The sequence below is a fragment of the Neophocaena asiaeorientalis genome, unplaced genomic scaffold, assembly GCF_003031525.2.
Source record: "Neophocaena asiaeorientalis asiaeorientalis breed wild unplaced genomic scaffold, Neophocaena_asiaeorientalis_V1.1 scaffold147, whole genome shotgun sequence".
In the NCBI taxonomy this organism is placed as follows: domain Eukaryota; kingdom Metazoa; phylum Chordata; class Mammalia; order Artiodactyla; family Phocoenidae; genus Neophocaena; species Neophocaena asiaeorientalis.
In genome coordinates, this window is record NW_020173758.1 from 3,487,036 (window position 1) to 3,508,837 (window position 21,802).

Sequence of the window (21,802 nt, forward strand, 5' to 3'; positions counted from 1 at the left end):
TATATAAAAATCCAGAAAAAATGAAATATCATACATAAGCCTGATATTACTGTAATATTTGTGTATAGTACTTTAGAAGAAAAAAACATTTTATAAAGGATAGTTGACTCATTCAGAATAAAGTTGTTTGGTGAATTATTTCCCACTGAAAAAATCTAAACTATACAAGAAATTCTGCTTCTGCCTCAGCTTTATATTTAAAATGATTTACAGTCTGCAATTTCTTCCTAAGGTCATCACCTTCATAAATACTAGCCACATACAGTGAAAACCAACTCAATACAATGAGTATTTCATTTCTCTTCCTCCTGCTTATGTAGATACTTCTTCCATCTACATGGCACCCATTTATAATAAAGCCTCACATTGTGCAGATTTTTATGAGTTCTTGAGCATTTCTTTCTTTTTTTATCTTTCTATGCATCAGCAAAGCAACTGGCAGATTCTTTAATAAAATATATTATACACATTAATATTTATAAGCCTATGAATTGGATGTTTAAATAAACATTCACCAACTTATGCCAATTCTTTTGTTTTAGACGTTAAATCACACTTACATTGTCTGGAAAGTCAGCTTTTAGTTCAGTGACACTTTGACACCAATATGCAGCTGTTTTTTCACTGATGAGCTCAATATTCAGGAAGGAGCTTTGTCCAGGGCCATACATGGGGCCGGAGGTGGTCCCCCGGATGATTCTGGGTGAAACATTTGTCACTATGTCCTGTTGAAAGAATAAAGATATTGGGTCTCCTTTCTACAAAGGAAAAACTGTTATCTTCATTCTATGCTCATTTCCATATGACAGTATTCTACTAAGTCCTGCCTCACATTTTTAATATATTTTAAATTACAGTTGAACATAAACTACTTTCAAATGAAAAAGTAAAATAAAATATTTGTTATCTTTATTTAAATTACTTCCTATAATTGTAAGGTTAGCATAGTGGAAAAATATGTAAATTCATTTACACTGGTTTTGGGCATACACACTTTAATTTGTCTGCAATTAAATAATAAATAAAAATGCCAGGGCTTCCCTGGTGGCGCAGTGGTTGAGAGTCCGCCTGCCGATGCAGGGGACACGGGTTCGTGCCCCAGTCCGGGAAGATCCCACATGCCGCGGAGCGGCTAGGCCCGTGAGCCATGGCCGCTGAGCCTGCACGTCCGGAGCCTGTGCTCCGCAACGGGAGAGGCCACAACAGTGAGAGGCCCAGGTACCGCAAAAAAAAAAAAATGTGATAAGTAAAATGTAAGAAAATCATTTCAGTCTATTTAATCTAAGCATCTCCAATGAGATTTTAACTCAAATAAGAGTTAATGTTTGTAAAGAAAAAGATTTTTTTTCTAAAAAGTAATTTCAATATAAATCAGCTAAGGAGTACATATTAGCATTATTGGCTCATCAAACTTTAACACAGATTCTAACAAACTAACTAGATTGACTTACCTATATGATTCTAACCATAAATTCACATTCAATGAGAACTAATTTTTCCTAAGACTGAAATGAGGATATCAATAACTTCCTGATAACTATAAACAGTAAACAGTCAAATTAACTTGCTTGTTAAGTGTAATTAACGATCCATACTGCTTCTAAAACTGTATTAACAAAGAAGAGTAACATTCTTACATTGCTAAAAACTAAAAAGAAACAAAGACAAAAAAATTTTCTTTAGCCAGCTTCCAATTAAAATTAATTTTGAGTAAAGGTCATTTAGTTAAGGAGCTATCAGAATTATTCCTTTAAGTACCCCTCCTCACCATCTTGTCACTTTTAGTGAGATAACATGAACCCCCATTAGTATATAGCAATTAAGGTCAATTTACATATTTTAATTAAGAACCACCCCATATAAAACAATTAGTGTAATAGGCATACTAACTGGATTTCATAACATTTGGACGTTTTTCCAACTAGATAGACAGGAAACCTTAATTAGCATTAATTAGTGCTGATCTGCATATGTTTGATAAGGCATACCCTTGCCACAAAAGATTATTTATTCCTGAATCTGCCAAATGCTACAGTTGCAGAGGATAAAAGGACTTTTCTTCACATTGCATGTTAATTTCTGGCAATTTACATTCACTTTTACATACGAATTAGTATATTATAAAATAAATGTTATAAATGTTACAATAAGCCACCTTAAATATGTACATTTTTACTTATAGGAATCCTGCCAGTTAATGCTTTACTAATTAAGCCATTCTAATTTTATTGTAGTCGTAGGAGTACCACCAGCCTTACTTTGATTTGCTATTGTGAAACCATGTTACAGGATCTTAATGGGTAAAATGACAAGTAGAGTCACCCCAGGAAGCTCAAGCCTAGTGGGTCCACTTTCTATCTTGGCAAATGCTTAAATGTGTGCTCTGCGTACCTGCTGGTGGCTTCTGTGCAGCTCAGCCAGGTAGGTACTCTCATGCTGTCATGGTCTGAGAAAACAATTCTAGAAATGTTTCATTCAAATTAGGCTGATTTTCTCCTAGGTTTCAATTTTCAAGAGCCATACATTTAAGCCTTGAGTTCCTCCTTTCCTCTGCTATCCCCTCTACTCCAAATTTTCTTCACCTAGATAAGTCCAGTCTAGGTCACAGTCTGTGCTCTGCACAGGAGAATTGGACCAAGGAGGTGGAGAGAGTCCATATTCAGTTTACCAAGAAGTCATGCGCCCTGGCAATGGATAGTTCCACAAATGAAAGGGCACCTGTTTTAAATGACCATTTTGTAATTTATTGACCTGTGTTGAGGAGGAAGAAAACTTTCCCCCACCCTTCTAGGTTCTTCAGGCTGGTCTAAGAACTAAATTGACATGAGATAAACAGGAGAAATGGAATTTAACTTCATATGTACAGGAATCCTACATACATGAGAGGGTCAGAGTCCCCACATACATGAGAGGTTCAGAGACAGAAAGGTTACATGAAGTATAAATGCCATCCTGAGCTAAGGAAAGAGATAGGGATCTGGGGCTTCCAAGAACAGAAGGGTCATTATAGGACAATAAGAAGATGTTTGGTAACTAGATGTTTGCCCTGTTGAATAGATGGAGACACTTAGGTAAATAACTCTTTTCTGGGAAAAATCCCAAATTTAAACTCTTCTAGGTACTTAAAGGAGGGGCAGTAGTTTCTCTTGAACCTGCAGGATCTTGACTGCCTTTATCTCAAAGTAACCTTCATGCCAAAGTGACACATTTTGGGGATGCTAATTCTGAACCCCTACATTGGAAGTGGCACTTCCTGCTTATTCAACAAAACTGACTCGTGTGTTAGACTCCCTGCTCCTGCCCATTCTTCAGGTCTTAGCTTAGACTTCAGTCTATTTAGGAATCTTTTCTGATCTCTCCAGCACCATCAAGTCTTAAGCTGCTCTGACTCACACCATCATAACAATAACAATGGTACCAAGAGTACCATTCCCGGGGCTTCCCTGGTGGCGCAGTGGTTGAGAGTCCGCCTGCCGACGCAGTGGACATGGGTTCGTGCCCCGGTCCGGGAAGATCCCACATGCCGCGGAGCAGTTGGCCTCGTGAGCCATGGCCACTGAGCCTGCGCGTCCGGAGCCTGTGCTCCGCAATGGGAGAGGCCACAACAGTGAGAGGTCCGAGTAGCGCAAAAAAAAAAAAAAAAGTACCATTCCCCACTTGGTACTCTTTACACTCTGTATCGTTGATTGTCTATATTCTTGTCAGTACTTTTCAGTAGAGTGTAAACTTTTGAAGAGGAGGAACTATATCTTGTTTACTATTACATGTCCATCTTCTAGCCTGGCCTTTAGTAAGTGCTCATATAATGTATTTTTCTTTCTTTTTTTTTTAATTGAAGTACAGTTGATTTACAATGTTGTGTTAGTTTTGGGTGTAGAGCTAAGTGATTCAGATATATACATATACATATATATATACATATACATATATACATATATATACACACATATACATATATATGTATATATACTTTTCCAGATTCTTTTCCATCATAGGTTATTGCAAGATACTGAATATACTTCCCTGGGCTATACAGTAGGTCCTTGTTGTTTCAAATAATGTTTTATGAAGGAACCTAAACTAGAACCCTAGGCACTAGAATAGGTCTTGTCCTGAGGCAGGAACTATAAGGTATTTGTTGCTGGCCTCATTCTGTTGCTGAACAAACAAATGAGTTTGGGCTTATAGTCAAATTTTAGGAACTCGTTCTTTGCTTAAATCCTTTCCTACTAGACCATTCACTTGCTTCCCCTGATCCCTCAGGGACCCCTTCTTTGAATACAGTCCCCCACCCCACACTATGGCTAGATCCCAATACCAGCATGCAGTGATGCAGATTGCCCATTACTCCACTTCTCCCCATCCTAGCCTACTGTAGATCTTTGATGACAGAAAGCATATTTGAACTTGATCACCCTGTAGCTTCTAAGACCTTTCTGACTGTTGACCCTAAGTTGCTGGATTTATCTGATCTCTAGGATCCAAATAGAATGGCCCCATTCAGATATAAACCAACTCTTATGCTTTTCCAGTTCAAGTGGATAAGAATTCCTAACCTGGTCGATGGCCACCTAGAGGACTTCCTGGGTTAAGAGATTTCTTAGGCTAAAGTCCTGATAAGATGATTTCTTCCTATCAGGACCTTAACCAACTATAGTTGCCTCTTGTATCTGTGCCCTAGGCTGTGCCCATATCTTCATAGAATGTGTAGATATCTTTTTAATATCATAAAACAAAAAAGATGAGTGGAAGAATCACAGCTATACTGAATAAGGAAAATCTCAATAGTCCAGGAATTTTAAGCCATATGCTATTTTACAGTATTCCTCCTAATAACAATTTGTCCAAGAGCTCACAACAGCCAAAAGGGTCAATAAGATGACAACATTTAATTGGAGGACAGTCAAGTCAATGCTTCTTTCTTCAAATGTCCTCCCTCAGTGATACCTTAAAACCTCAAATTCTTCCACTAGAGATTTTGTGTATTGTGAGTTGAATTTATTGTTAATGTTGGGATTGTTTTATTTCCTCTTCTATAATCCAATAATAAACTGTAAATATACTGTGGGAGGATTATCAATGATTTCTTTAACCAAGATCCAACAGGAAGTACAAGGCAAATCAAAGGGAAGTTTTATCTATTGTATGACAGGGATTGTTTACTCATTTATGTTGATTTATGACAGGTAGTGTGTCTCTATACAGGTCAGTTTTCTCTCTCCTTAACTCAAGCAAAGAAAAAGTTCCTTAATAATGGCCCAGATTACAGCCACCTATTGTGTATAGCTTGTCAACTATCCATGAGTCAATTGTTACCATCACAGCAATTAAAAAATTCAGCATATTCCAAATTCAACTAAAGTGCCAAAATTCCAATATGGTCATCCAGTGATAAATCAATAATATAAATTTTATTCTAGGTTTTGTTTCCCAAATTCAGTCATATTTACCACTACTTTGTCAAAAACCTTCTCCACTGACTTGAGACTTAGACTTTTTAAATTAAGTGAAAGATGGATGAAAACTTGGATATAACAAATTATCCTTGGTTATCTGATTAAAGTTAGAGCTTCAATAATTGGGCAATAACTTACTAAAGCATTTGACCTGGGAATACTAGAATCTGAGTATGATTTTACAAGATAGATATTTTGCTTTAATATTTAACAGCTAAATCATATTAGCATTGCTTTAGGGAGTTAATATAACAAAATAAACATATTCAAGAATAGTTAGAAGAGATAAGAGTTTATTCTCTATAACAAAGAAGATGAATCACCATAGTTCTAGTGTTCAGTACATTAGCAATATTCAGACATTAAAAAAATTGATGTTTATTTATAAGAAATCATTAGGTGATATCACTGCTTTATGTGATTCTGTAATTACCATTATAAAATGGAGTGCTAGTGACCTCTTAACATTTGAAGTGATGATAGTGATTTTTCAGCACTAGTAAAGAGACTGAAATGGTAAATAGGCTGATTATATTTGTTTAAGTTCATTTACTTGACCTCTCTTATCCTAAAAAAAAACCCATGCTGTTTCCATGGTTACTGCTGGAGTAAGATAGTCACAATGGGCTCAATGAATAGGAAAAGGAAACTTTGCAGAGATGACTTGGTAAGAAACTAGGAAAAGAATTGGGGTCTAAAAATGGTAGCTGAAAATGAAAAATAAAATTTGCACAGTGAACCACAGCTACTATACTACAACAGATGAATTTTAAAAATATGTTGTTGAGTGAAAAGAGCAAGATGTAAAAAAATAAAGAATATGATACCTAAAACATTTTTCTGTGATGAAATTAAAAATAAGTAAGAGAATAATTTAAAACAATTACTTTTGTTACTTTTTGGAGTAGATAGATGCTGGGGGAGAAACTGGAGATGAGGGGCAACAAAGGCTTTCTAAAAGTATTAGTGATATGCAGTTTCAAAGAAGCTTTATTCCTGAACTGTAGAAACACATGGTAGAATGAGAAATCTGTTTAATGAGCTTTGTGCTAGCATAGTGAATACTATTATAAGCTATCGCTAAAGGTTTGTTGGTTTACCTGAAAACCTGTATCTTAAATCTTAGGGATATTTGTTCTTTTTTAATTTCCAAGATTCTGCTGTGAATTGGTTGTTTTTTATCCAAAATTCTTTTAATTATTTGGTTTTAATAACTAGAATTTCAAAAATGTAATGCACTGCAGGAAAGATCGTCCTCTAAAATATATCATCTTCTATATAAGTGGGATTTAAGTATTCATTATTCCATAAAAGAGTAGACTCACTTTACAGATAAATCTAACAACAAATATCCTGTTACATAATATGATTCCATCATTATAAATCTGGCATACTGTTACCCTGGTAATAGCAAAAAGTAAAATAAAATTCAACAGTGGCCCAGTTTCTAGTGCAACTCCACTGTTATGAAAGAACCCTCTAACACTTTATTTTCTTCATGAACTAAGTATATTAATATTTGATTACTCCATAAAATAAATTTTATAACGGTCAGAATAATTTCCACTTGGTTGTTTTGGAGGGGTGACATGGGTAGGAGGAGAATCTGTTCTTAATACATCAATTTTCCACCTTAGTATCTTATACAATGATACTGCTCAAAAACCTAAATTAGGGCCTCCCTGGTGGTGTAGTGGTTGAGAGTCCGCCTGCCGATGCAGGGGACACGGGCTCGTGCCCCGGTCCGGGAGGATCCCACATGCCGCGGAGAGGCTGGGCCCATGAGCCATGGCTGCTGAGCCTGCACATCCGGAGCCTGTGCTCCACAACGGGAGAGGCCACAACAGTGAAAGGCCCGCGTACCATAAAAAAACCCCAAAACAAAACCTAAATTAGTGACAAAATTTACCCATTTGTCATCAGGAACTTTAAATCTGTCTATCCACATGGAAAACACAGTAAATAAGATTAACAACATTATCCTACAAATACAAAATAATTTATCAGAGAAACAGTGGTGTTGAAAATGCAGAAACAATAGTAATTTAGATTTGTATAGCACAGATCCTCCACATAGATCATGTATTTGATCTTCACAACTCTGTCATCATGCAGTTAATGCTACAACCAGGTCTCAGAGAAATTAAAGTGACTTGTCCACTGTTGCACAGCTCTAGTGAGCATTAGAGATGAGACTAGAATCTAGATGTATTTATGTGATATGAGTAATAAAATTATTAGTGATTTAACATTTGATGTATATGATAATAATTAGTACTAATTTTAGTTGCAAGAAAAATAAATCAACTTGAACAACTTAAATTTTAAAAGTGGGATGTGGCATATGAGCTTTAAGGAAAAGAAATGTATTACATAATGCCAGAATGTTAGGAATGTTTCTCTGTCTCTTTTCTCTGCTTCTATTTGCATATCTCTTCATTCTTTTCTCTTTCTACAGAGGGCTTCCTCTGTCTCAGTTCTTATGATAGAACACAGGCCTGTGACAGGTCCCAAGTTACAAGATGTGTAGTCTCTCCCCAAAACTTGTAATCTCTCAGGCCCACCAACCCCTGTGGCAGAGACTCTGACATGCTTAACTTGGGTTTGATAGTCACCGTTTGTCTAATTAACTGTATCTAGCAGGGTAGAATTAAGCAGGATTCACACAGATGCTCATGTAAACAAAGATGTAGTAACTGAGAGCTGAACAAGTAGTCTTATTAAACAAGTGTTCTACCCAGGACTAGTCTATGCAGGTTCACCTTAGAAAGAAGAAATTACGATATGGCCATTCATAAAGTGTCATTAACTTGGAAAATGGCTGCAAAAAGACAAAATTATTATCATTTAGTGAAATTAAACTTTCCATAGTCTTGAATCAACCTTGATAATCCATTTCCTATTCCTGTGGCCCCAAACTTTGTAAGATCAAAGTCCTAAGAACCTTTTGAAACCTTCTCATGTTTTAGAACACATTGGGAATTCTGTATTTCCAGTGTGCTGGTGTGCTGACGACTGTCAACACAAATGGCGTGGGGTGCACTTAATCTCAATCTTGGGCTGGACAGAACCGACCAATGGCTACCCTATGTAAGGAAGGGAAGACAGTGGAGGGAGCAAGAGGAAAATCAAACAAACAACAGCACATTGTGCAGCAGAATAATTAGGGAAACAATTTAGAACCTGATTAGGCTTAAAAAGGAAATGATGAACAGAAACTAAATAGACTGAATGTCTATGTCGAGGAAGGAATTTTACTCACACGCTCTTAGTGCACACCTGGGGCCAAATGTCTTCCTCCTCCTGGATAGTGTCAGACATCTAGAAGATATGGTTTCTCACACTGCACAAATATGGAGATTTAATTTTTGAATTTTATTCATGTCTGACTGGTAAAATTCTGGGTCACAGATTTGTAGCCTTTTGTCTTTCCTCTTGCCCCTTTTCAAGGAGTTTATAACTTTGCACACAGGACACTAAAGTGTAATTTGATTTGCTCTTTGACTTTTTCATCTATCAAAATGGCTTCACTATATCACAGAGAGGTTGTAGGATATTACATGACATAATAGAGCACATGGCTGACATGTGGTATTTGATAAATAGATATTTATTCATTCATCAATTCACCAACTTTAGAGACAAAGTAGAAGTGAAAGTTCAGGCAACTGTGCATGGGCTGAAGCTGGGAACTCGACAGGAAATTAGGATGGGGAGAGTGCATAGAGTTAGGTCAAATTAGAGAGTCTTGAATGACTGTTTTAAAGAGGTCAAACTTCTTTCTGCAGGCTTTGAGAATCCATTGTGTTCTGTCTCTTATTCAAGTTATTAATACCAATAGCTCACAGCAGCTGTGCATTCACAGAGATAAGTCTTACAAGAAACAGATGAAGAGCTTTTTCAGTGCTGATATCAGATGGATTAGAACGTGATTAATCAGCAGACAGACTGATTAAATTATTGGGTTCACTGTTCAGATAAGAGGTTTTGGATATACTCTGCCAAACTGTAATTAACTTAGAAATTTCTGCTGGCCTGCTCATAAGATGATCATGTGATATGCTTTGAGGAAATCTTTTAGGGCCCAAAACAGCAGCTGTGAAGGTATAAGCATGAGTCAGTTCTAATAATTATTAAACATCTTCAAGTATTAGGGCAGGGTTTTCATTGAAAATGATAAATGTTAAAAAAAAAAACTTTTTATAAAACTTGTATAAATGCTGTGGTCTTACTTGAGAAGCCACTGTAAATGAAATGGCTATTATTTAAGGAAGGGGACATCTAAAAGAATCAGACAGGAGTTCTCCATTTTTGCATTATGATTAATAAGATATTAAGAGAAAGCCCTCACAATATAGCGCATTAAAAAATACCTGGCAGGATATGAAAAAGCAAAAGCAAAAGATGCACAACCGTACCTGTGTCAAAATAAGGAAATTTCTCAGAGATCAGAAATGACAACCAAGCAGAGATCCCCAAGGCAAACCAGTTGTAGAGTGATATTTACCCTCAAGGTTTCTGCCAGTCCCAGGTGGCCTACAGCCTGAGTTCTAATGGCTTAGAAACATCTGAGAGAGCCACATAGTCAGGGCACAAGCATGGTGGTCGTGTGACAAGAAGCCTCCAAATAACGGTAGCACCGACAAAAAGTTATGCTCTCATTTTCTGAGCTAAAGAACAACTACAGAGTAATGATGGGGTATGTGTCCATTTGAGCCTAAATATTGGATGAAAAAAAAAAAAATCTCTCTCCTAAGAATACAAACTTGTGTGGGCCCCAAAACCACAAGTTGAAAATTTGGTTTAAAAATGGCTCTTGGGGCTTCCCCGGTGGCGCAGTGGTTGAGAGTCCACCTGCCGATGCAGGCGACACGGGATCGTGCCCCCGTCCAGGACGATTCCACGTGCCGCGGAACGGCTAGGCCCATGAGCCATGGCTGCTGAGCCTGCGCATCCGGAGCCTGTGCTCCACAGCGGGAGAGGCCACAACAGTGAGAGGCTTGCGTACCGGAAAAAAAAAAAAAAAAAAAAGGCTCTTGGCCATAGTGTCTTCAGATAATTAATAGAAGCAGTGTCAAAATCTCTCTGGAGGAAATTTTACCCCAGGGATGTGAGTTCACAATAGATTTCTACTAATCAAATGAGGGGAAAAAAGGCATCATAAATGAAAGTCAGTAGGAAGAAAAAGCTATAAAATCAAATCTACAAAACAAAGCAAAATAAAAATCCCCCACAGATACTGAGATTTTCAAATATGGAATGTAAAACTTTAGTACGTTTGAAAAATAAAAGAGAGGCTTGAATGTATAATCAAAGAATAAGAAATTCAAAACTTACCATAAAAATTTTAAATATAAAAAAAAAGAATTTCTAGAGATAAAAAAGTAATAATTGGGAAAAAAAAGAACCTTAATAGTTTGGGGTAAATAAGAGATTAGACATAGATGAAGAGAAGTAGTCAATCTGATGATATATCTGGGAAAATTACCTGAAAGGTAGCACAGACAAATGAGATGGAGGTAAAGAGACATGAAACACAGATTGAGAATTAAAGGAGAAACCTAACTGGAGTTCACAAGAAGATAATGGGGACAATCAGAAGAGAAAGTATTTCAATATATATTGTCAGAGATTTAATAGAATTAATGAAAGATGTCAGTCTTCAGATCCAGGGACACCAAAAAACTCAAGGAAAACACATTAGATCACTGGAAAAGAATAGAGAGCCCAGAAATAAACCCACACCTACATGGTCAATTAACCTACAACAAAGAAGGCAAGAATATACAATGGGGAAAAGACAGTCCCTTCAATAAATGATGTTGGGAAAACTGGACAACTGCATGCAAAATAGTGACACTAGACTTATCTTATACCATATAAAAAATAGACTCAAAATGGATTAAAGACTTAAATAAGATCTGAAACCATTAAACTTCTAGAAGAAAACATACGCAATAAGCTCTTTGACACTGGTCTTAGCAATATTTTTCTGGATCTGTCTCCTCAGGGAAGGGCAACAAAAGTAAAAATAAACAAATGGGACTACATCAAACTAAAAAGTTTTGCACAGTGAAAGAAACCATCAAGAAAACAAAAAGCAGTCTACTGAATGGGAGAAGACATTTGCAAATGACCCATCCAATAAGAGATTAATATCCAAAATACATAAAGAACTCATACAATTCAATTACAAAAAACAAACCTGATTAAAAAACAGGCAGAGGATTTGAAAAGACACGTTCCAAAGAAGGTGTATGGATGGCCAACAGACACATGAAAAGATGCTCAACATCACTAATCATCAGAGAAATGCAAATCAAAACCACAATGGCATATCATCCCATACCTGTCAGAATGATTATTATCAAAAAGACAATAATAACAAGCATTGTTGAAGATGTGAAGAAAAGGGAACGCTCATGCACTGTTGGTGGAAATGTAGATTGGTACAACCACAAAACAATATATAAGTTCCTCATAAAATTAAAAATAGAACTATCATATGACCCAGCAATTTCTGGATATTTAACCAAAGAAAACAAAAACACTAATTCAAAAAGATATATGTAGCCCACTGTTCACTGCAGCTTTATTTGCAATAGCAAAGTTATGGAAGCAACCTAAGTATCCACTGATGGAGGAATAGATAAAGAAGACATGACATGTATATACAATGAAAATTACTCAGCCATAAAAAAGAATGAATTTGCCATTTGCAACAAGATGGATGCACCTAGAGGGCACTATACTAAGTGAAATGTCATACAGAGAAAGAGAAATACTGCATGACTTCATTTACTTGTCAAATCTAAAAAACAACAAACAACACAAAAGAAACAGACTCACAGATACAGAGAACAGACTGGTGGTTGCCAGAGGCAAGGGCTATAGGGAGATGGGCAAAATAGGGGAAGGGGATTAAGAGGTACAAATTTTCAGTCATAAAATAGATAAGACACAGATATGTAATGTACAGCATAGGGGATATAGTCAATAATATAACTTTGTATGGTGACATAGGGTAACTAGATTTATCACGATGATCATTCCATAACATATAAAAATATTGAATCAGTACACAGTACACCTGTAACTAATATAATATTGTAAGTCAATTTTACTTCATAAATAAATAAATAAAATTAGTACCTTGTAGTAAATAAAGCACTAAAAGCAAAGAGAAGACTTAAAAAGGAACCAAAGTTAAAAAGACTACCTACAAGGAAAAGCAGATTGATAGTGAACTTCTTGACAGTGCCAGTGGAAGTCAGAAGAGAGTAATCTATTTTCTTTAAAGAAGAAATGTTGACTGAGAATAACTGTATACCTTCAAAATTATAACTCAAAAATGAGGATAGGGACTTCCCTGGTGGCGCAGTGGTTAAGAATCCCCCTGCCAATGCAGGGGACACGGGTCGATCCCTGTTCGGGAAGATCCCACATGCCGCGGAGCAACTAAGCCCGTGCATCACAACTACTGAGCCTGCACTCTAGAGCCCATGAGGCACAACTACTGAGCTCATGTGCCACAACTACTGAAGCCCACACACTCTAGGGCCCACGTGCCACAACTACTGTGCCCGCATGCTGCAACTACCGAAGCCTGCGTGCCTAGAGCCCGTGATCTGCAACAAGAGAAGCCACCACAATGAGGATCCCAAATTAAAAATAAATAAATAAATAAATAAAACATAAAAAAAACGAATGAGGATAAAATAAAGACATTTTCAAATAAAAGGAATGATGAGCAAATAGTATATGGCAGTGACAATGAATGAACTAATGCTAATTCAACTAAAATAAATGCGAAAAACAGAAGATTAAACAATAAGTGAAAAGCATAACAATATAAACTGTGTGGTCATACTTATATAAAGTATTAAAACAGGCAAAACTAAATATACTATTTGGGGATTCATATGTGGCAAAACATAAACAAAAGTAAGAAAGTGATTATCCCAAAATCTAAGTTACTACCTCTAGAGGAAAGAGAAAGGAATGCAACTGAGGAGGGGTGCATAGAGTCAAAGGTACAGAAATGTCTTATATTCTACATCTTAACTTGTGAAATGAGAAATAATAAACTCATTTTATTATTACTTAAACTATATATCTAAATTACACATACTTTTTTGGTATGCATGCTATGTTTCATGGCTTTAAAAAAAGTAAAACAAAAAAATATATCAAGCAGGAAAAAGAAAAACTGATAGGATGCAGACCTGATGGTGGAAGTATTCTAGAGTAAGCCATCTAAAACTCTAAGATTGGTGTGTTCTTCCTCAACCTTAACACCTCTGTTGATATAGAGCCCTGTATATTTTAGAGAATACTGGTTCTAGTGTCCCTCTAAGAAAATAATGAGGTTGTATGACATGATCCCTACCATCAGTTTCAGCCACCACTGATTAGGATAGCAAAACATCATTTATCCATAAAACTATAAAACATTCAACATGCAAATCTTTCAGATTAGAAATGTTACTATCTGAACATCTTCCATCCATGACACAAATTTATGATTTTGGGATAATCTCAAACTCATATTAAAACCACATGCTGTGGCTATCTTAGGGAATCCTCCCCAGCAATATTCTACTGACTAAAATAAGAAGATGCAGTATGAGGGAGAAAAAAAGAAGTTTATTCCTGCCAAGAATCTGTGAAACCAATCAGCTAACAAAAAATCATTCATCTGAGCAAATATACAAAGTCAAACTCCCCTAAATGTAAGTTAAGCAGCCATGAGATTTAATAATTGAAATAATAAAGTTTAAAGTCTATTTTTCATAATTCTAACATCCCAACTCAATAACATTCTTTCATATATTAGGCCGTAAAGATGCTTGCATTATAATTATAAAACACAATGTAAAAAAATGTATTACGTCCTACAGCACTTAGCCTTGACAAACAATTACTGGATATCACATTCAATTGAATACAAAAAGCAATCTTTATCACAGGTTAAAATTAGCCTTGGAACAATAAATGCTTTCACAGCTATTATAAACTCCAAACTGCTTTGTACCAGTCTCTTCTGAGGAAATGCAAACAAGTAAACTGAAGGACATTTGAAAAACTTCCTGTGTCCTCTAGTTTTTTCAAGTTGTTTTTTTTTTTTCAGTTTCATAAGTAATAATCATTCATGTTACACTTAAAAGGTGGTCGATACGGCTTCATAGGGAAAGGCTTTACAAATTAGAATAAAATAAAACAAGAACAAATAACCAAGCAAACAAAGAAACTGAGAATTCTGAAATTCAGAATGTGTTATTCATAGTAGCATTCTATTTTAATTATCAGGACCACTTTTTAGGCATTATTGTAAAAAAGAAAATTGAATGGCAAAGTCTTTGCTTTGATGGGTTTCAGGGACATGCTGCCCCAAAATATGGCACGTTGGCGTATTTAACACCTTAAGTTGAAGAAATTGTTTAAAATGGCAGAAGCAGAAAGGTCACGCTGACCTCATTCCTCTCACCCTTTTCTCCTGAAACATGTTATACAACTTTCATGTGAAAAGTACCCTTCCTGTACCTGGAGGAGGGAGACATTCTTATACCAGAGATGGGGAATTGGGGGCCAAGAAATCTGTACAAACAAACCTTGTTAAACTCACCCATAACTTCCTAGTTATTTCTTCACCACTTACTACCCCCTAGTCCAAACTGCTTTGTCTTGTCCATTCTTCATAAATATATTGTTTCTTTGTCTAAAACGTATTAAATCTTCCTGCTCTCGCCACTTCTTTGGGTCTTCATTCTCTTGTGAAGTATTCTGTGTACATGTAAAAACTCAACAAAATGTGTATGCTTTTCGTCTCTTAATCTGTCTTTATCAGTTTAACTTTCAGAACCCAGCCAGGGACCCAGCCAGGGACCCTACAAGGGTTCAGGAAAACTTTTTCTTCCCCTAGAAATGGTTTTGTCAGTCGGTTCAAACCTAGTATTCTGAGATAATATACTTTCTTGTACACTCATCCTTCAGAAGACAGCATGAACTGTAGAATTTCACCATTTAAATTACTTAATGAATTACTTTAATCATAATAGTTATTTCTGAAAATGGTACAATCAAAATCATAACAGCAAAGTGGTGGGCAGATGCAAATGCTGGATATAACCACAAAATATTCTTACAGGTTGTCCTAAAAATAAACTGATTCCTGGTAGAGACGTTATAATCAAAATCTTCCATCACTGACCAAAATACTAATTTGAGAGTCTACCACTAGCTTGCTGAAGTAGCCTTAGAGATCATTAGATGGTTAGAAGGAACAATCCAGGGCTCAGTTTTCTTTTGGGCTGTAATCATGTTCTGACTTTAAGTATATTCAAAATTAATTAATTAAATAACTATAATAATAACAATGAATACATTTTAAGTAGCAATTAATTCAGTCACTTAAATGCTTGTCCAGGTGCCAAGACTGGTAAAAGCCCCTCCAAACGATACCTCATATTTGTATAGTGCTCTACAATATCTTCGGTGCTTTCACATATACAATAAAATTTAATGCTCTTAAATGTCCTATGAAATGAAACATTTCCCAAGGGTGCTTGCTGGGATATTTGGGTATGGATGGGAAGTTCTTTGACCATACCATCTTGGGAAAACATCAAAGTTATAGCTCCTCTTGGTGATTAATAATGCACCCTAAGCATATGAAAGGCCATAAGATATCCAGTACTAAACCTATTTGTCAACCTTTCCATAATCCATTATCTCACAAACCCACAGGACTCTGAAACTTTTTCTCACATATTGTCAATTAATACCCTGCATACTTTAATATTTTATAGAAAACAGATTATGATATACATATATGGCAGTGGTCTTTAAAATTTTTTATCTTATACATATCAGTAAGAGCAAACATTTGACCAGTCATCTCCAAATAAATAATTTGCAAAAATAAAATATGTTCCTACTTTCTTACTATATCCCAATGCTTTAGGGATGTTTGAGCTCACAGTGGACAGGAGAGCACTGAAAAATATCTCTCTGGAGTACAGAAAGAAGAAAAATCTGTCCAGAGAGAAAGCTTAAAATCTTACAAAGGACAGGAAGATTGTCCAGAGCAGAGGTCGGTAAACTTCTATTTTAAAGAGCCATGTAATAAATATTTTAGGCTTTGTGGGCAATGTGATCTCTGTCACAACTACTCAATTCTGCCATTGTCATATGAAAGCAGTCATAGACAAAATGCAATGACAAAGCAATCTGTGTTCCGATGAAAATATATTTATGGACACTGAATTTCATTTCTTGCTGCTACTTACATACATTTCATATAATTTTCACTACTTACAATATTATTCTTCCTTTGATTTTTTTTCCCCCCAAACATTTAAAAATGTAAAAATCATTCTCAGTTCATGGGCTGTATAAAAACAGGCAGAAAGCCAGATTTGGCCAGTGGGCCATAGTTTCCAGACCCCTTGTCCTAAGTGTAAAGGGTCAGATTAAAGAGCAAAGCAAAGGATGGGGATGAGGGAAAGCACCATTTTGATTTTCCTACAAAGCTTTACAGGGTGAAACACAAATAATTAGATAAAGATGATCCTGTTTCTTAAGGTTTAGTAGGCTTAAGACATTTAAGCTGCTTGACAGTAAGCAGCAATACGAAATACAGCTGGTCAATATATAACTGATTCCAAAATATAAATGTATAGAGGAATACTTTCCAAAATATTTTTTTAAATGGCCACTCTGACAAGTTTTCAGGAAACTCCAAGATTAGTCAGAGCTGGCTCCATGGTCCTTACGGCCCTCTGTGGAGAGTCAGCACCAATGTTTACTAGTTGGACTTGTCCTTGCAAAAATGATACAAAGGAACGGCCTTTTAATATATCAACCTCATTAGGAACAAAATGCACTGCTAACATCTGTAATGTTTCATAGCACTACATATAATTATTTTCAAATTTAGGTGAGGGTTACACAAACATCATAGATCTCCAGAAGCCTTTTATCTGATATATATAAACATAATAAAACCTCATGGTTCTGATTACCAAAGGCTAAAGAATGAGTAATTTATATACTGCAGGCCTACAGATGTACAATTTGTGTGACAAAATAGCCCTAAGGGGAAGTTCCAATCGCAAAGACAAAGGACACAAATAAAATGCCACTATTTCCTCACAAACTTTTTTGGTTGTGTTTGATTTTTTTAAAAATAGTATTATTATTTCTGATTTTCCGGTAGCAAAAGTAAAACAGTAGTTACAGGCAACACAGTTTAATTAATACTAGTTATAAACAAGAGAATGTTGAATTTCATTCATTAACATATTGATAAATTTCTGCTTCTATAACAAAATTAAGTTCTACTAACAGTTCACAACTTAGACTGTAGATACTAACCACAGCACCATATAATGATCTTATAATTGGATTGCAATGTCTTGGATCAATTTTCTAATGGGAGTAATTTCAAAATAATCTTATTTCTTTTTTGAAATGGTTACAAATCTAATATATAGACAAATGTGGAAGATCCCAAGTACCTGAACCAGAGAAAGTAAGGTATCTGATTGTTCCCTTAGATAAGATGAAGGATATGAGCTAGGAAAAAAAAAAAAAAAAAAACTTAAATAATTGCTTATTCACATGGAAAAGGATTTCTAATATTGAACAAAAGGGCTCCATTTTCAGCCAAGTCATGTTCATCATTTTTATAAATAACTGATGGTAGCCATATAAAGACCTGAATACAGATATAGAGAGATCATATTTATTAAATGTGCTGATGGTATTGAGGGGAATTAGAAGAAATTACTCCAATGAACTAAGAGACCAGATTAAGAGACACAGGTCAATACTGATTACCATAAACCTACTGCACCCATTCCCCTGGCATTTTCAGAGGCTTTTTTTTTTTTTTTAATACAAAGAGGCAGTATGGTGTATTGGTTAAAAAGAATAAAGTCAAACTACCTAGTTCACATCCTAATTCTTTCATCATACTAGCTGTGGCACCTAGACAAGTTACAACCTCTTTCTACTTCACTTTCCTCATGGGTAACATGAAGACAGTTAAAGATAACATTTCAAAAAGTTATCTTGGATAAGGTAAAACAAGGTACATGTAAAGTACTTGGAACAGTATGTGATAAAATATAAACATTTATTATAGTTCAATGGTCTTCTGTGCATTAACATTCTTTACTCTCCCTCTAGTTCCAATATATATGATATAATATTGATGTCAACCTTATTTTGGTGAATTGATATTGGGTATTGGGGAGGTTGTGCATCGCTCAGAGTAGTACACCTCCACAAAGATACTGGGAGAACTCTGGTCTTCAGGAGGGCTTCTGCTAATTTACTGAAGCTGCACATATTACCTGACACAATTGGATCCACAAAAGGACTATAAGATTTCTGAATTAGTTCTCCTGATAACATGCCACACTGCTTGTCCTGGTAAAGGGAAAGAATTTAAGCTGGAGATTCTGAGTGCTACAATGTGGCAAAGATCTAGGTCATACATACCCCCTTTTTTTTTTTTTTAACATCTTTATTGGAGTATAATTGCTTTACAATGATGTGTCAGTTTCTGCTTTATAACAAAGTGAATCAGCTATATATATACATATACATGTTATACATATATATGTTATACATATACATATACATATACATATACATATACATGTTATCCCCATATCTCCTCCCTCTTGCGTCTCCCTCCCACCCTCCCTATCCCACCCCTCTAGGTGGTCACAAACCACCGAGCTGATCTCCCTGTGCTATGCGGCTGCTTCCCACTAGCTATTTATTTTACATTTGGTAGTGCATATATGTCCATGCCACTCTCTCACTTCGTCCCAGCTTACCCTTCCCCCTCCCCATGCCCTCAAGTCCATTCTCTAGTGGAAGCCATATGTCTTCTTTAGCAGAGTTTAGGTATAAAACATAATACTGAACATGAAGAAAGAAAATGAAATGTTTCAGCACCGGAGGTAGAGTAATAAAATTGAGATCAGATTGTAAAGAAAAATCCCCATTTATGAACACTAGTGAAGGATTTAGTTGGGGCCAACCAAGTGTCTGCTGTGTTGTGATCAGAGTGGGAGCTACTAAGCAGGCATTTCTTTACCTCTGCAAATATATTCTACTTTATTTTTTTTAACATCTTTATTGGAGTATAATTGCTTTACAATGATGTGTCAGTTTCTGCTTTATAACAAAGTGAATCAGCTATATATATACATATACATGTTATACATATATATGTTATACATATACATATACATATACATATACATATACATGTTATCCCCATATCTCCTCCCTCTTGCGTCTCCCTCCCACCCTCCCTATCCCACCCCTCTAGGTGGTCACAAACCACCGAGCTGATCTCCCTGTGCTATGCGGCTGCTTCCCACTAGCTATTTATTTTACATTTGGTAGTGCATATATGTCCATGCCACTCTCTCACTTCATCCCAGCTTACCCTTCCCACTCCCTGTGTCCTCAAGTCCATTCTCTACGTCTGCATCTTTATTCCTGTCCTGCCCCTAGGTTCTTCAGGACCTTTTTTTATTTTAGATTCCATATATATATGTGTTAGCATACAGTATTTGTTTTTCTCTTTCTGACTTACTTCACTCTGTATGACAGACTCTAGGTCCATCCACCTCACTACAAATAACTCAATTTTGTTTCTTCTTATGGCTGAGTAATAGTCCATTGTATATACTTTCCTTTTACACGTCCTTTCTCTCTCAGTGCATGGTGGAGATTTTCAGAGTCTACATAGACTGCAGTGTCATTTCTCTTATGGCTATGTGTATTTTTGTCTTTTCTTTTTAAAAAAAACTTTGTACAAAGCTTGAGGTGCCTACTTCACTTCTTCAAATGTGTATAATGAGATCAATAAAGTTTCCCCAACAGTTGCAAATTACACTGCCTCTACCTTCAATATGTTTTAAGGGAGATCATAAAGACTAAGGTGGACAGTCCCAAGACAGAACAAAAAAAATAAAAGCTAGAGTCAGAAAGGGAGACCAATATATTGGATACAGAATCAAATTCCAAAGAGATGTTGATGGGCCGGAATAATAGACTTAATTTAGCAAAACAGCATGTAATGAGTAATTATATTTTGGATCTAACACTCCAAATACACAAGTACAAGATAGAAAAGGCATAGTTCATCAATGGAAAAAAAAAATAAAATACTATGGTGCTTTTATTTCAACATGGCTATAAAGAAAAAGGAGGCTACACACAAAACACTAGTGAATATATTAATAGTAAATTTGTATTAGAAAAAGGGATGTGATTGTCCCACTCTTTTCAGAGATGTTCAGAGTACTGCTTCCAGTTTGGGGCAACTGAACACTTTCATTAAAAAATAACAACAAAAATTGGTTAAGAGACTTAAAATGATATCATATGAGGAGTAATTCAAAGAAGTAAGTACATTTAGCTTAGATAAGGTAAAACAAGAGATATATAAAAGCTTTGATCATTTATCTGAAGGACAGTTATATAAAGGAGGTTTAGACTTTTTCTCAAATTACCTTAAGAAGGAATAACTTGCACAATAATTAGAAACTATTCAAAAGCATTTCACCTATGCTTTCTAATGTCCAAAGCTCTTTAAAGAGGCAATTATTTGTCTCTAGAGAGTTCCTCTTAACTGAAGTATTTGAAAATAATGTAGTAGACACCTGCTAGATTATCTACCCAGCACTTCTTTTCTGAGAACTGTCTTTTCTCTCCTTCATCCACCTGGTTGTGGGAGCCCCATACACAACTTTAGATTGATTTGGGGGCAAGCATTTTAAAGAGAGTCCAGATATGGTTGCAATTTTTAATTACATTTTCTTCCTTAGGCGAACTGATTTCTTGTCTTTGGGATCCTGTAGGACATCCCATTATATACTTCTCACTTAGACTTAAGTTGCTGCAACCAAAACAAAACTAACATACCTATTGGTATGGATACTAATTGATAACGATGGAACAGGCAGATGACAGCAAATAAACCTGCAAATCCTCTTCCAGCTGATATTTTGCATTTTTGTGTCTAACTATTTTCAATAAACATCCATTTTTAAGGGTGAGATTTAGAAGTTTTATCACAAACCCCAACATTTACCTAAATCTTGTTAGCTCACATAGCCTTAAAAAGAGAAGAAAATAGGATAAAATGTTCCCCAAATCATTAAAATACTGAATTTTTGAGAAATAATTCCCCATTTTCCCTCTCTCCCCAGTCCCTGGCAACCACCATTCTATACTCTGCTTCTATGAGTTAACTATTTTAGATAACTCACATAAGTGGAATCATGCAGTATTTGTCCTCCTGTGACTGGTTTATT

The 21,802-nt window shown here is 35.8% G+C and overlaps 1 protein-coding gene across 1 annotated transcript in view; it reads right to left on the minus strand.

The window, feature by feature from the left end:
• Positions 1-21,802, minus strand: part of DPYD (dihydropyrimidine dehydrogenase) — a 793,614-nt gene that overhangs the window by 328,030 nt on the left and 443,782 nt on the right. Inside the window, exon 14 of the mRNA XM_024751225.1 lies at positions 561-725. Within this exon, the coding sequence (XP_024606993.1) occupies positions 561-725 (165 nt within the window). The remainder of the gene's footprint in view (positions 1-560; positions 726-21,802) is intronic.